General features: G+C 38.8%; 1 protein-coding gene across 2 annotated transcripts in view; it reads right to left on the bottom strand.

Moving 5' to 3' along the window:
• The window catches only part of RPA1 (replication protein A1), a 74,169-nt gene that overhangs the window by 51,264 nt on the left and 8,096 nt on the right, over positions 1 to 14,809 (bottom strand). Inside the window, exons 2-4 of one of the 2 annotated variants that reach the window (XM_049636751.1) lie at positions 6,593 to 6,643; positions 5,007 to 5,085; positions 4,237 to 4,345 (exon numbers count right to left, since the gene is read on the bottom strand). In XM_049636751.1, the coding sequence (XP_049492708.1) occupies positions 4,237 to 4,345; positions 5,007 to 5,085; positions 6,593 to 6,643 (239 nt within the window). Of the gene's footprint in view, positions 1 to 1,565; positions 1,790 to 4,236; positions 4,346 to 5,006; positions 5,086 to 6,592; positions 6,644 to 14,809 lie in introns of those variants that run through there. The other variant, XM_049636752.1, reaches the window with a different exon arrangement.

Raw genomic sequence — 14,809 nt, 5'->3', positions numbered from 1 at the left:
GCTACAAACATATTCTAAGGAACACTGGTGAAAAACTTTAAACAGTGAAATACTGTGTAATATTAAATGTTAACTAAATTAAAGTTAACTTATACAATGACATGCTAAGTAATATATGACATAGAAGTTTATCTAGGAACATGTAAAACAACAACCATAAACTTAAAAAAGAATTTTATAAAACTATATTATGAAGTTTTTTTTAAGGAAAATACAAATTTATAAGTACTCATGTTTACAGAAAAATTCTGGAAGGATTACAACAAAATGTTACTAATAGTTACTTCTAGGCAGTGGGATTACAGTTATTTTTATTTATGTGAATTTTATAATGTACGGATGACAAAAGTCTTTTTTACAAAGCACCAGGACAAGGGGCGCCTGGGTGGCTCAGTCAGTTGAGCGTTCGACTTCGGCTCAGGTCATGATCTCATGGTTCATGGGTTCGAGCCCCGTGTCAGGCTCTGAGATGATAGCTCAGAGCCTGGAGCCTGCTTCGGATTCTGTGTCTCCCTCTCTCTCTGCCCCTCCCCTGCTCATGCTCTGTCTCTCTCTGTCTCAAAAATAAATATAAACATTAAAAAAAAATTTTTTTTTCAAAGCACCAGGACAAGAACACAAAATTCTATCAGGATGAAAATAGTAACCGCAACTAAGTTAACTGTCAACCTAGAATTCTATACTTAGTTAAACCGAGAGTGAAACAGACATTTTTATTTTTTAAATTTTATTTCTTTGTTTAAGTAATCCCTACACTCAAAGTGGGGTTCAAACTCATAACCCTGAGATCAAGAGTCACACATTCTACTGAGTGAGCCAGCCAGGAGTCCAGCAACAGACATTTTTAGATGACAGATTTTTATCATTCACAAACTTTCTCCATAAGAGCTGCTCAAAGATATTCTTCAGGAAAATGAGAACTGAACTAAAAAGGAAGGAGTGTGATGAAGGAGACAAATGGGAGCTAACAAACTATGGGTAAATATAAGTAACGGCTGTCTGTGTAGAGAATGCTAATCAGAAGAAATAAAAACAAAATTGAACACTAAACACAGATCATTTTGAGACCTTTGTTTTATTTGAGAGGATGGTAAAAATACTGACCTATTTTAGAATTTCTGTTAATTTACATATGGATTAAAAAAATTTTTTTTTTACATTTATTTTTGAGAGACAAAGTGTGAGCGGGGGAGGAGCAGAGAGAGAGAAGGAGACACAGAATCCAAAGCAGGCTCCAGGCTCCGAGGAGGCTGTCAGCACAGAGCCGGACGCGGGGCTTGAACACATGAACCATGAGATCATGACCTGAAGTCGGACACTCAACTGACTGAGCCACCCAGGTGCCCCCAGGATTTTTTTTAAATGTGAGAGTACCCACAAAAAACAAACAAACCAAACAAACAAAAACACAGCACAAATAGAATGTCTCTCAAACCAGCAGAGGCAAAAAAGAGGATTAAGGAAAAATCCAATCAATCCAAGGCAAGAAAAAAATAAAGCAAAAAACATGGTAAAAACACAAAAATTAGAAAACATCAATAATAAGTTAAGCAGAATAAACTCACCCACTAAATCTCAAAATGATTTCTAGGGGCGCCTGGGTGGCTCAGTAGGTTGAGCGTCCGACTTCGGCTCAGGTCATGATCTCGCAGTCCGTGAGTTCGAGCCCCGCGTCAGGCTCTGGGCTGACGGCTCAGAGCCTGGAGCCTGCTTCGGATTCTGTGTCTCCCTCTCTCTCTGACCCTCCCCCGTTCATGCTCTGTCTCTCTCTGTCTCAAAAATAAATAAAACATTAAAAAAAAATTAAAAAAAAAATGATTTCTAAAACTGTATGCTGCTGGGGCACCTGGGTGGTGCAGTCGGTTAAGTGTCCGACTCTTGATCTCAGCGCAGTCATGATCTCACAGTTCATGAATTCGAGCCCCACATCAGGCTCTGTGCTGAGGGCATAGAGCCTGCTTGGGATTCTGTCTCTCCTTCTCCCTGCCCCTCCCCTGCTTGTGCATACTCTCTCTCTCTCTCAAAATAAGTAATTAAACATTTAAAAAATATTTTTTAATAAAAATTAAAAAATAAATAAAGTATACACTATTTATAAAAGACACCCAAGATTAAGAACAGAAGTTGTGGCACAAAAACAGACACATAGACCAATGGAATAGAATAGAAACCCCAGAAATAGACCCACAAACATATGGCCAACTCATCTTTGACAAAGCTGGAAAGAATATCCAATGGAAAAGAGACAGTCTCTTTAACAAATGGTGCTGGGAGAACTGGACAGCAACATGCAGAAGGTTGAAACTAGACCACTTTCTCACACCATTCACAAAAATAAACTCAAAATGGATAAAGGACCTGAATGTGAGACAGGAAACCATCAAAACCCTAGAGGAGAAAGCAGGAAAAGACCTCTCTGACCTCAGCCGTAGCAATCTCTTACTCGACACATCCCCAAAGGCAAGGGAATTAAAAGCAAAAGTGAATTACTAGGACCTTATGAAGATAAAAAGCTTCTGCACAGCAAAGGAAACAACCAACAAAACTAAAAGGCAACCAACGGAATGGGAAAAGATATTTGCAAATGACATATCGGACAAAGGGCTAGTATCCAAAATCTATAAAGAGCTCACCAAACTCCACACCCGAAAAACAAATAACCCAGTGAAGAAATGGGCAGAAAACATGAATAGACACTTCTCTAAAGAAGACATCCAGATGGCCAACAGGCACATGAAAAGATGTTCAACGTCGCTCCTTATCAGGGAAATACAAATCAAAACCACACTCAGGTATCACCTCACGCCAGTCAGAGTGGCCAAAATGAACAAATCAGGAGACTATAGATGCTGGAGAGCATGTGGAGAAACGGGAACCCTCTTGCACTGTTGGTGGGAATGCAAATTGGTGCAGCCGCTCTGGAAAGCAGTGGGGAGGTTCCTCAGAAAATTAAAAATAGACCTACCCTATGACCCAGCAATAGCACTGCTAGGAATTTATCCAAGGGATACAGGAGTACTGATGCATAGGGGCACTTGTACCCCAATGTTTATAGCAGCACTCTCAACAATAGCCACATTATGGAAAGAGCCTAAATGTCCATCAACTGATGAATGGATAAAGAAATTGTGGTTTATATACACAATGGAATACTACGTGGCAATGAGAAAAAATGAAATATGGCCTTTTGTAGCAACGTGGATGGAACTGGAGAGTGTGATGGTAAGTGAAATAAGCCATACAGAGAAAGACAGATACCACATGGTTTCATTCTTATGTGGATCCTGAGAAACGTAACAGAAACCCATGGGGGAGGGGAAGGGAAAAAAAAAAAAAAAAAGAGGTTAGAGTGGGAGAGAGCCAAAGCATAAGAGACTGTTAAAAACTGAGAACAAACTGAGGGTTGATGGGGGGTGGGAGGGAGGGGAGGGTGGGTGATGGGTATTGAGGAGGGCACCTTTTGGGATGAGCACTGGGTGTTGTATGGAAACCAATTTGACAATAAATTTCATATATGAGGAAAAAAAAAAAAAAAGAACAGAAGTTGAAAGTTAAAAGAAGGACAATGATATAGCAAACAAATATAAAGCAAAAGTTACTTGGAAATGTACAGTTAATACTACTGTAACATACACTGACATACCCTTAAGATGGGAATGCTTGCCATATTTGTTTCTCATGTGTTCTGTGACTGAAAATAAAGACCTTAAAAGCCTCTCCCCAACAAAAAGGTCCTATTTTAGCAACGGTTAACAGTGTGCTCACCGCTGCACCTCTAGCGTGTAGCATCTGTAAGCCCTCACCATGCTCTGTATTGGCTGAATAATTTACGATGAAAGATTCAAGGTTGTAGAAAAGGAGCAGTGTTACATAATTAAATACACCTCTTTTGCTCTTTATAAGTGACCCCTTTTCATTAAAAGATGCTTTAAAAGAGAATGCTAAAAACAGTGCTTTTGAAGAGATTAGAAATAAGAGTTCTGTGTTTGGCTTTAATCTCCTGCTTTGAAATTTCCAATTTGTTTCCATATTTCTCTCCCTTTGGTGCCATGTTTTAGTCATCCGAGTTCAAATCTCAATAGCTGTAAACTCTTAGCTGGAAGCTCATCATTGTTTTTGAAATTCCTAAGTGAATTTTGGTATCCAAAGGACTTCTCTGTTCAAAAATTAGTCCCCATTCCAAAACACAATAAAACCAAAGAAAATTCTAAAAAGCAAAAATAACCCACCACATACCTTCCATCTTTCAGAGTGTTAACAATAAATCGGTTAATCTGGCAAATACAGTTGCTAGACAATTGTTCTCCCTCAACGAGATGGTTCAACTGTGTTGCCAACATGAAAGCTGAAAAGCACAAAGATGTCTTTAGTTCCCACAACATTTCAGTCATAACAATCTGAGCTAGCACTGATCACACGTGGACTAGCAAAGAAAAACAATGCCTTGAATGTTTCTGAAACTAAAACTATTCAGATTCTGCACAGCGAAAAACAGTATGATTTACTATGCATTAAACATCTGCTGCTACTCTGAAATGTAAGTATTTCTTAAATTGCCCAGAATCATTTTTTCCATCATTCAGGTTTCATGATGAAGACTAAAAAAATCTTTTCTACGTTCTTCACTTTGTGACTAGAGACAGCAAGCACATATTCTGAAAACTGTCTTTCTTGCTTGTGAAGTTTCCAACACTGAAATAAAAGCCTAAAAAGGCAAGTATAGGACAGCTAACCCATTATATTCACTAAATGTCAATATCATCCTGAGGGAAATTAATCAAAGAAAACAGAGCACCAGTTAGAGAAAATTAATTAAGCCAAGTGGCAGCTTTCCACTAGATCCAGTCTATTGTTAGAATGCTCTCTGCCGGCTGCAATTCTGTCTGAATGAAGTGCACGGTCAGGCAAATGTACACTTCTGAAATGCCCCAAATTATTGCAATCAAAGTGCTGGATGTGATTTTATTATTTAAATACAAATTCCTGGATTTATACATCATACTCACAGGATAGAGTGTTCAATCCATCACTCATAAGCAGTCGATAACGGGGTGGACTATTCCCTGTAGTGATGGGACGGATGTTCTAAGATAGAAAACATGATTCATTAGACAGACTGTCTCCCCAGTCCCCAGAGATAATTACATCTAAGTGGCAGGAGAGTGGGTCTGTCATTATTTCAGCAAACAATGAACTGCTTGCCCATTCTCCTGACACCTACGTCCAAGCAAAAGAAACTTGGATATGATGATTTTCCCACCAGCTTCTAACATTATTAAGCACAACATAGATGAGAATAAAATGAGTTGCCAATACTCGTGTTCTCTCTCCCCAGCTCAAATTTAATTGAAAATCAATTAAAAAAAAAAAAAAAAAAGAATGATAAGGTACCTAACAATGCAAGGTGCTGTGTAGAAAACATGTTAAAAATACAAAACAAAAAAAACAAAAAATCCTTGCCCTGATGGGGCTTACAAGTGTGGTGGAGACAGAGGCAAAGAGATATAAGAGATGTGTGCACATGACATGGGGGCACAGCCAAGGCATTTATGACAACTTACAGGAAATCAGAAGCTGCTCTCCACAGGAAGTGAAATACAGAAACGGGGCCTTATGATGACCAGCAGCGAGTCTGGGAGTCACAAGGAGATCACCAGGCCTACTGACTCAGAATCCACAGAATGATCCAGGATCCTGCTTCTATTCATTTTTTAAATTCCCACTAAAATTTGAAACACCTTTGGAGTACTTGGGTGGCTCAGTCGGTCAAGCATCCAACTCTTGGCTTTGGCTCAGGTCGTGATCTCACAGTTTGTGGGTTCAAGCCCTGCATCGGGCTCCATGCTGAGAGTGCGCAGCCTGCTTGGGATTCTCTCCCTCTCTCTCTGCCCCTCCCCTGCTCATTCTGTCTCCCTCTCTCAAAAATAAATAAATAAACTTAAAAAAAATTTTTGGAAAACCCTTAAATGGGGGCGCCTGGGTGGCTCAGTCGGTTGAGTGTCCGACTTTGGCTCAGGTCATGATCGATCTCATGGCTGAGCTCCGCGTCGGGCTCTGTGCTGACAGCTCAGAGCCTGGAGCCTGCTTCAGATTCTGTCTCCCTCTCTCTCTGCCCCTCCCCCACCACTCACACTCTGTCTCTCTCTTTCAAAAATAAACAAACATTAAAAAAAGTTTTTTTTTTAATTTTAAATGAATGATAGGGTTAATGAAGAATTTTAAGCAGACACATTCATTGTAGGCCCACATAAGGCAGATTTAAGAAAGACAAACCTCAGGGCAGGAAGAAAAAAGTAAGGAGGCAATACTAATGATGTGCAGCACTACAGCCTCCATCAATTGTGGCAAGAATAGAAAGGCGAAGGCTCAAATCTAAATCCCCAAGTCTAACTCTGGCTAACTTATATTGAAGAAGAAAAAAACCCAGCCCTAGCTCCTCTCCTGCAGTTACAACAGGACAGGCCTATTTTTTGTGATGAGGGAGAGAATTTCCCAAAATGGACATGAAATCGACATGTGCTTCATCAAATGTAATGTATAATTACATAGAAGTTTTTAAAATGCTTGACATAAAACATATACAGGTACTCACAATGACCTGGAGGACAGGTTTTATGGAAGTGTCTCCCTGTTGCATTATGGCCTGAAAGAGTAAACACAGAATGAGATCTACATTCAAATCATGACCAAATCTGACATATTTTTACAGTTTGGTATTTGTAATAAACCACAGATAACATTATTAAAGAGACTTTTCGGAGCATGTCATCTGAAAATCTAGTAAAGTTTTATCACTTGGATAAAATCATAAAAGCATAAAAGTGCAATACTTGGCTTAACAAGAATACAATTACTGCATCCAAAATACAGGCATCACATTTGTGCTCATTATTCAGAACAGCACATTAATTTGCCTATAGGGCCCATTAACAGACAATTAGAGGGGCGCCTGAGTGCGCATCTGACTTCAGCTCAGGTCGTGATCTCGCGGTTTGTGAGTTCGAGCCCTGTGTCGGGCTCTGTGCTGATAGCCTGGAGCCTGCTTCGGATTCTGTGTCTCCTTCTCTCTTTGCCCATCCCCCACTTCCCTCTCTGTCTCTCAAAAATAAATAAATAAATGTAAAAATTAAAAAAATAATAATTAGGTAAGTATGGGAAATCTTTAAAATAATATTATGCAGCCTTAAAGAGATGTGTATGTAACATTGGTTGCCTCTTTTGAGAGAACTGGCGAGTAGGGCCGTAGGTGGGAGGGAGACCTCACACTGAATCCAATTTTTATATCTTTTGCATTTTTTTTTTAAAGTAAGCTTCACGCCCAGCACAGAGCCCAATGGGGGACTTGAATTCACAATCCTGAGATCAAGACCTAAGCTAAGATCAAGAGTCGGACGCTCAACTGACTGAGCCACCTAAGCACCCAAAACCGTTTGGATTTTAAATCTCATGTCTCTATTAGCAATTATGAAAATAGTATCTACAAAAAACAGACCACCAATCAGGTTTTTAGTTTGTTTTTAAAAAGCCACCATTTAAAGGTAACCATCAGAGGAGTCCCTGGCTGGCTCAGTCGGTGGAACATGCAACTCTTGATCTCAGGGTCGTGAGTTTGAGCCCCACATTGGCCCTGGAGCCTACTTATAAATAAAAAAGTAAAAAATCCATTTAAGAAATTTAAAAAAATAAATAAAGGTAATCATCAGAAAAAAACCAACAGTAGTGAATACTGGTTCTCTGACCTCTGCTCTTGCCCATGCTGAAATAAACAGCACCACCAACGAAAAAACTGGACAAAAATACATAAACTTTTCAAATACTGGACAACAGGCAGAGCAAGACTGTGGTCCCTGAAAAAAGAGAAACGAATGAGGGGAACACTACAATCCTCCTGGCTTTCTGCACAGAGGCACTCTTGGATCACAGTGTGGAGAGGGAACCCAAGAAGAACGTGGCAGTCCTACTGAGCACAGAGTTCAGGGAGGCAACTTAGTTGGATTTCGTGGATGCAGAATACCAGAGATGACAAGCTACACAGAGTTAGAGCCTCAATAACCCACACAGGGGTTCCCAGGAGTCTCTGGCTGACTTCTAAGTTGTGGATACACAAAATGAGACTCCACACGGCCAGGCAAAGCTTAAGTATTAGCTATAAACTGAAAAATGAGTGGAGCTCACACAGGCTAGAACACAGCTGAGCTCTCACCAGCCTGAGTGCAGAAAACTCAATAAACACCTGCTGCTTTCAGTAGAAACCCCAGAAAGGTCATGCTTCAGAAACAGGACTAAACTAGACCCAAAGTAAAAGCTATTCTGGACCCATTCCAATCTCCAAGGGATCAGCTGATTTGTAAGTCAATGAATCAACAATCTGCCAAAACAACTCCATATTCTTTATAGAAAATTTTAAATACTCTGTGGAACAACATGGGAAGTAGGCAAAAAGTACTTCTGCCACATACTGGAGTACTGGCTGTCACCACTTGTGCAACTGTTTGAGCTGTGAGTTGAACTAGCCACTTTTTTCACGGAACATCATTTTTACTTGAAAGGCCAAATGACAAACTGGTTATTCAAACTTTGGAACTGAGTAAATCTTTTCTCAAAAAATAAAGTGACAGGCACTTAGGTGGCTCAGTCAGTTATGCATCTGACTTCTGCTCAGGTCATGATCTCGCAGTTCACTGAGTTAGAGCCCTGCAGGAGCCCACTTCAGATCCTCCGTCCCCTCCTCTCTCTGCCCCCCACCCTCCCGTCGCGCTTGTGCACGCTAAACATTAAAAAATCAAAGACAAGTATTCTAAGATCAAAACATTCAATGGTGAGTACAGCATAACATGTAGACTTGTCCAATTGCTGTGCTGTACACCTAAAACATTAATATAACATTGTGTATCAACCATACTTCAATTAAAAAAGAGAGAGAGGGGCTCCTGGGTGGCTCAGTCAGTTAAGCATCTGACTCTCGATTTTGGCTGAGGTCACGATCTCAACGTTTGTGGGATCGAATCCCTCATAGGGCTCTGTGATGATAGTGCAGAGCCCGCTTGGGATTCTCTCCCTCTCTCTGCCCCTCCCCTACTTGTGCTCTGTCTCTGTTTCTCAAAATAAATAAAATGAAAAAATAAAAAATAAATTATAAAAAAACAAGAAGAGAACCACCATGTTTTAGACTATTTGTGTCCCACCTCCCCAAATTCATATGTTGAAGCCCAAACCCCCAATGTGATGACATTAGAAGGTGGGGCCTTTGGAGGTAATTTGTTTTAATAAGGTCATGAAGGTGGAGCCCCCACATTGGAATTCATGCCCTTAGAAGAAGAGACACCTTGGGGCACCTGGGTGGCTCAGTCATTTGGGCATGGCAGCAGGGGTGTCAGCATAGAGCCTGCTTGGGTTTCTCTCCCTCTCTCTCTGCCTCTCCCCAGCTTGCACACACACACATGCTTTCTCTCTCTCTCTCAAAATAAACAGACATTAAAAAAAAAAAAAAAAAAAAAAAGGAGAGAGACACCAGAGCTCTCTCTTCCCATATACAAAGAAGAAGTCATGTGGGCACATGGTGAGATAATGGTAGCTACAAGCCAGAAACACAGCCCTCACCCAGAAATGAATCTGCTGACACCTCAATCTTGGGTTTCCCAACTTCTGGAGTTGTGAGAAATCAATCTGTTCTCTACACCATCCAGTCTAAAGTATTTTGTAATAGGGGCACCTGACTCAGTTGGAAGAGCATGTGACTCTTGATAGGGGTGTTGTGAGTTCAAGCCCCACATTTGGTGAAGCAAATACTTAGAACAACAAAACTTGAAAAAAAAAAGTGTTTTGTAATGGTTGTCCAAACTAAGATGAACTGCTCTAAAGCACTCCTTAAAAAAAAGTATAGCTCATAAATCAATAGTGGAAATCAATTCAAATCATAAAAAATACTCAAATAATCCACAAGTCAGGAAAAGCTAAACCACAAAACAACAACAACCAACAGATGGGACAAAGAGAAAACAAGTAACAAAACAAAAAACTTACACCCAAACATGTAACTATACTAAGTACAAACGGTTCAAGTACTCCAAGTAAAAGGCAAAAATTGTCAAAATGAATAAGATCCAACTATCTGCTGTCTACAAGAACTGCACTTCAAATATAAAGACACAGGTTAAAAATTAAACCCTGGAAAAAGCTGCATCATTACTGGCAGGCAAAGAAGGCTTCAGGACAAAGAATAATACCAGGGATAAAAAAGGACATTTCCTAATAATGGGGTTGATTCCTGAAGAAGGCACAACAATGATAAATATATACACCTAATAACAAAGTTTCAAAAGACATGAAGCAAAACTCTACAGAGTTAAGAGAAATAGACAAGTCCATCATTATAATTGGTGGTCTCAACTTCCTTCCCTCAGGATGGAAAAAGCAAAGAGATAAAAAAAAAAATATGTAGAAGAACATAAAAGATTTAACTATTAACCAACTTGACCTAATTAGATCATCTAACAATTGCAGAATAAACATTCTTTTAAGTGCCCCTGGAACATTTTCATCAAGGTTCCATAAGTTGGGCAATATAACAAGTCTCAATGAATGTTAAAAGACTGAATTCAGAGAGCACGTTATCTGACCACACTGGAATGAAACTAAAAATCCTAATAGGATATCTACAAAATTTCCAAATACTTGGGAACTAAGCAGTAAACTTCTATTTTTTTTAAACCCAACATGGGGCTCAAACTCACAACCCCGAGATCAAGAGTCACATGCTCTACCTACTGAGCCAGCCAGGTGCACCGTGAACAGTAAACTTCTTTAATAACCCATCTATTGAGAAAGAAATCACAAGAGAAATTAGAAAGTATTATTAACAGAATGAAAATGAAAATACAATCTATCTAAACTTATAGGATTTGCTAGAGCAATGCTTCAAGGGAAAATTACAGCTTTAATCCTTAGAGAAGAAAAAAATCCAAAATCAATTATATAACCTTCTACCAGAAGCCAGAAAAGAATAAACTAAACTCAAGCATACAGAAGGAAGGAAATAATAAAAGAGCAAAAAATCAACAAAATAGAAAATGGATAAACAACAGGAAAAAACAATTGAACTAAAAGCTGGTTCTTTGAAAATATCAATAAAATTGATAAAACTCTAGCTAGTCTGGCCAAGAAAAAGAAACAAATATTCTCAATATCAGAAATGAAAAATGCATCACTATATATCATATATGTTAGATTATATATACAAGAGATAATGGAATATTAGGAACAACTTTATGAAAAAGATAAAATGGCTAAGTCCCTTGAAAAACACAAATTATCAAAACTGACATACAAAATGCAGAGAATCTAGACAGTACCATATCCATTAAAAAAACCTGATTTTATAATTTAAAATATTCCAACAGAGGGGGCGTATGGGTAGTTCAGTGGGTTAAGCATCCAATTTGATCTCAGCTCTGGTCTTGATCTCAGGGTCATGAACTGAAACCCCATGTTTGGCATAGAGCCTACTAAAAAAAAAGTGGGGGGAGGTTTCCTGGGTGGCTCAGTCAGTTAAGCACCAAGCTCTTGATTTTGGCTCAGGTCATGATCTCATGGTTCATGAGATCGAGCCCCACATCAGACTCTGGGCTGACAGCGCAGAACCTGCTTGGGATTCTCTCTCTCTTTCTCTCTCTCTCTCTCTCTCTCTCTCTCTCTCTCTCTGCCCCTCCCCTGCTCGTGTGCTCTCTCTCTCTCAAAATAAATAAATATATTTTTTTAATAAAGAAAAAAAATACTAATCTTGCATAAACTGTCAAGAAATAGAAGAGAACACTTTTGAACTCATTTTATGATGTCATTAGTTTTACCGGACAGAAAAAAACAAAGTCGTTCTAAGAGAAAAAACACAGATCTATATTCCACTACAAAATAAAACTACACATTCACTAGGATGGTTAAACTTAAAAAGACTGACAAAATTAAGTGTTGGCAAAGATATGGAGCAACTAGAATTCTCACAATCGATTTAGAAAACAGTCTAGCAATTTCTTATGAACATTCACTGAACATGTAACTCAGCAATTACATTCCTAAGTATTTATCCCAGAGAAATAAAAATATATTTCTACAAAGATTTGTATGTGAATGTTCACAGCATCTTCATTTGTAATGGCCAAAAAATGAAAATAACCCAAATGTTTAACAATAGGTAAATTAAACAAATTGATTATTCACAATAAAAGGCAAAAAAAGGCTCAAACTACTGAAACAACATGGATAAATCTCAAAAAACATTTTGCTAGACAAAGAAGCCAGACTCAAGTTTATATGAAGTTTTAGAATAGTCAAGGGGCACCTGGGTGGCTCAGTTAGGCGTCCGACTCTTGGTTTTGGCTCAGGTCATGGTCTTACGTTTCATGGGTTTGATCCCCGCATTGGGCTCTGTGCTGACAGTGCAGAGCCTGCTTGAGATTCTCTCTCTCTGCCTCTCTCTCTGCCCCTTCGCTGCTTGCTCTCTCTCAAAAATGAATAAACTTTAAAAAAAAATAGAACAGTTAAAACTAGGGGTGCCTGGGTGGCTCAGTTGGTTAAGTGTCCGACTTCAGCTCAGGTCATGATCTCACAGCTCACGAGTTTGAGCCCCGCATCAGGCTCTGTGCTGACAGTTCAGAGCCTGCAGCCTGCTTTGGATTCTGTGTCTCCCTCTCTCTCTGCCCCTCCCCTGCTCATACTCTGTCTCTCTCTCTCAAAAACAAACACTAAAAAAAAAATTTTTAGGATAGTTAAAACTAACCTATAAAGATAAAAAACAGAAGTTAAAACTCTGGTTTGTCTAGGTTGGCATTACAGGATGGGGAATTTGCCAAAGCTTGTCAAACTGCACACATCTTGAGCTTTGTTATATATATTTATTATACATATCACAGTTTTATGGTGTGTAAATCACACTGAATTTCAATACAGTATGAATTTTTAAAAGTTTCTAGGGAACGGAACTGGGGCAGGGTGGGGCCAAACATCAATAATTTCATCAAACACCTTCCTGTTCTATTTCATTTAAAAACCACATGCATGAAATCATAGCAGAAAACTTTCCCAACCTGGGGAAAGACACAGACATCAAAATCCAGGAGATACAGAGAACTATCATTTAGATTCAACAAAACCAACCATCAACAAGGCATATCATAGTCAAATTCACAAAACACACAGGCAAGGAAAGAATTACGAAAGTGGCAAGGGAAAAAAAGTCCTTAACCTATAAGGGAAGACAGATCAGGTTCGCAGCAGACCTATCCACAGAAAGTTGGCAGGCCAAAAAGGAGTGGCAGGATATATTCAACGTGCTGAATTGGAAAAATATGCAGCCAAGAATTCTCTATCCAGCAAGGCTGTCATTCAAAATAGGAGAGATGAAGAGTTTCCCAGACAAACAAACACTAAAGGAGTTTGTGATCACTAAACCAGCTCTGCAAGAAATTTCCAGGGGGACTCTCTGAGGGGAGAAAAGATGAAACAAAACAAAAAGGACCAAAAGCAACAAAGACTAGAAAGGACCAGAGAACACCACCAGAAACTCCCAACTCCACAGGCAACACAATGGCAGCAAATTCATATCTTTCAGTACTCACTGTAAATGCCAATGCACTAAATGCTCCAATCAAAAGTAACAGAATGGATAAGAAAACAAGATCCATCTCTGTATTGTTTACAAGAAACCCATTTTAGACCTGAAGACACCTCCAGATTGAAAGTATCTTCAAAGGAGCACTAAGGAATCTACTCCTGAAATCACTGTTGCACTACATGCTAACGATTTGGATGTAAATTTTAAAAAAATAAAAAATAAAATTAAAAGAAAAAAAGAAAAAAAAAAAAGAAAGTATCTTCAGATGGAGAACCATCTATCATACTAATGGTCACCAAAAGAAAGCCAAATAGCCATACTTGTATCAGACAATCTAGATTTTAAAATAAAGACTGTAACAAGAGATGAAGAAGGGCATTACATTATAATTAAGGAGTCCATCCACCAAGAAGATCTAACAACTACAAACATTTATGCCCCCAACATAGAACTCCCAAATATATAAATCAATGAATCAGAAACATAAAGAAACTCATTGACAATAATACCATAATAATAGGGGACTTCAACACCCCACTTATAGCAATGGACAGATCATATAAGCAGAAAATCAACAAGGAAACAATGGCTCTGAATGACACACCGGACCAGATGGACTTAACAGATATATTCAGAACATTTCATCCTAAAGCAGTAGAATACGCATTTTTCTTGAGTGCACACGGAATATTCTCCAGAACAGATCACATACTGGGACACAAATCAGCCCTTAACAAGTACAAAAAGATTGAGATCATACCATGCATATTTTCAGACCACAATGCTATGAAACTCAAAATCAACCACAATAAAAAATTCGGGAAGACAACAAATACTTGGAGATTAAAGAACATCCTACTAAATAATGAATGGGTTAGCCAAGAAGTTAAAGAGGAAATTAAGAAGTACATGGAAGACAATGAAAATGGTAACACCGCAGCCCAAAACCTCTGGGATGCAGCAAAGGCAGTCATAAGAGGGAGGTATACAGCAATCCAGGCCTTCCTAAAAAAGAATAAATGTCTCAGGTATACAACCTAATTTTACATCTTAAAGAGCTGGAAAAAGAACAGCAAATAAAACCCAAAGCCAGCAGAAGACAGGAAATAGTAAAGATTAGAGCAGAAATCAATGATATCAAAACCAAAAATATAGAATAGATCAATGAAACCAGGAGCTGGTTCTTTGGAAGAATTAACAAAA

The sequence above is a fragment of the Panthera uncia genome, chromosome E1 (assembly GCF_023721935.1).
Source record: "Panthera uncia isolate 11264 chromosome E1, Puncia_PCG_1.0, whole genome shotgun sequence".
NCBI classification, from domain to species: domain Eukaryota; kingdom Metazoa; phylum Chordata; class Mammalia; order Carnivora; family Felidae; genus Panthera; species Panthera uncia.
The sequence above is the reverse complement of the archived record's forward strand: the minus strand, read 5'-3'. Positions and strand labels throughout refer to the sequence as shown.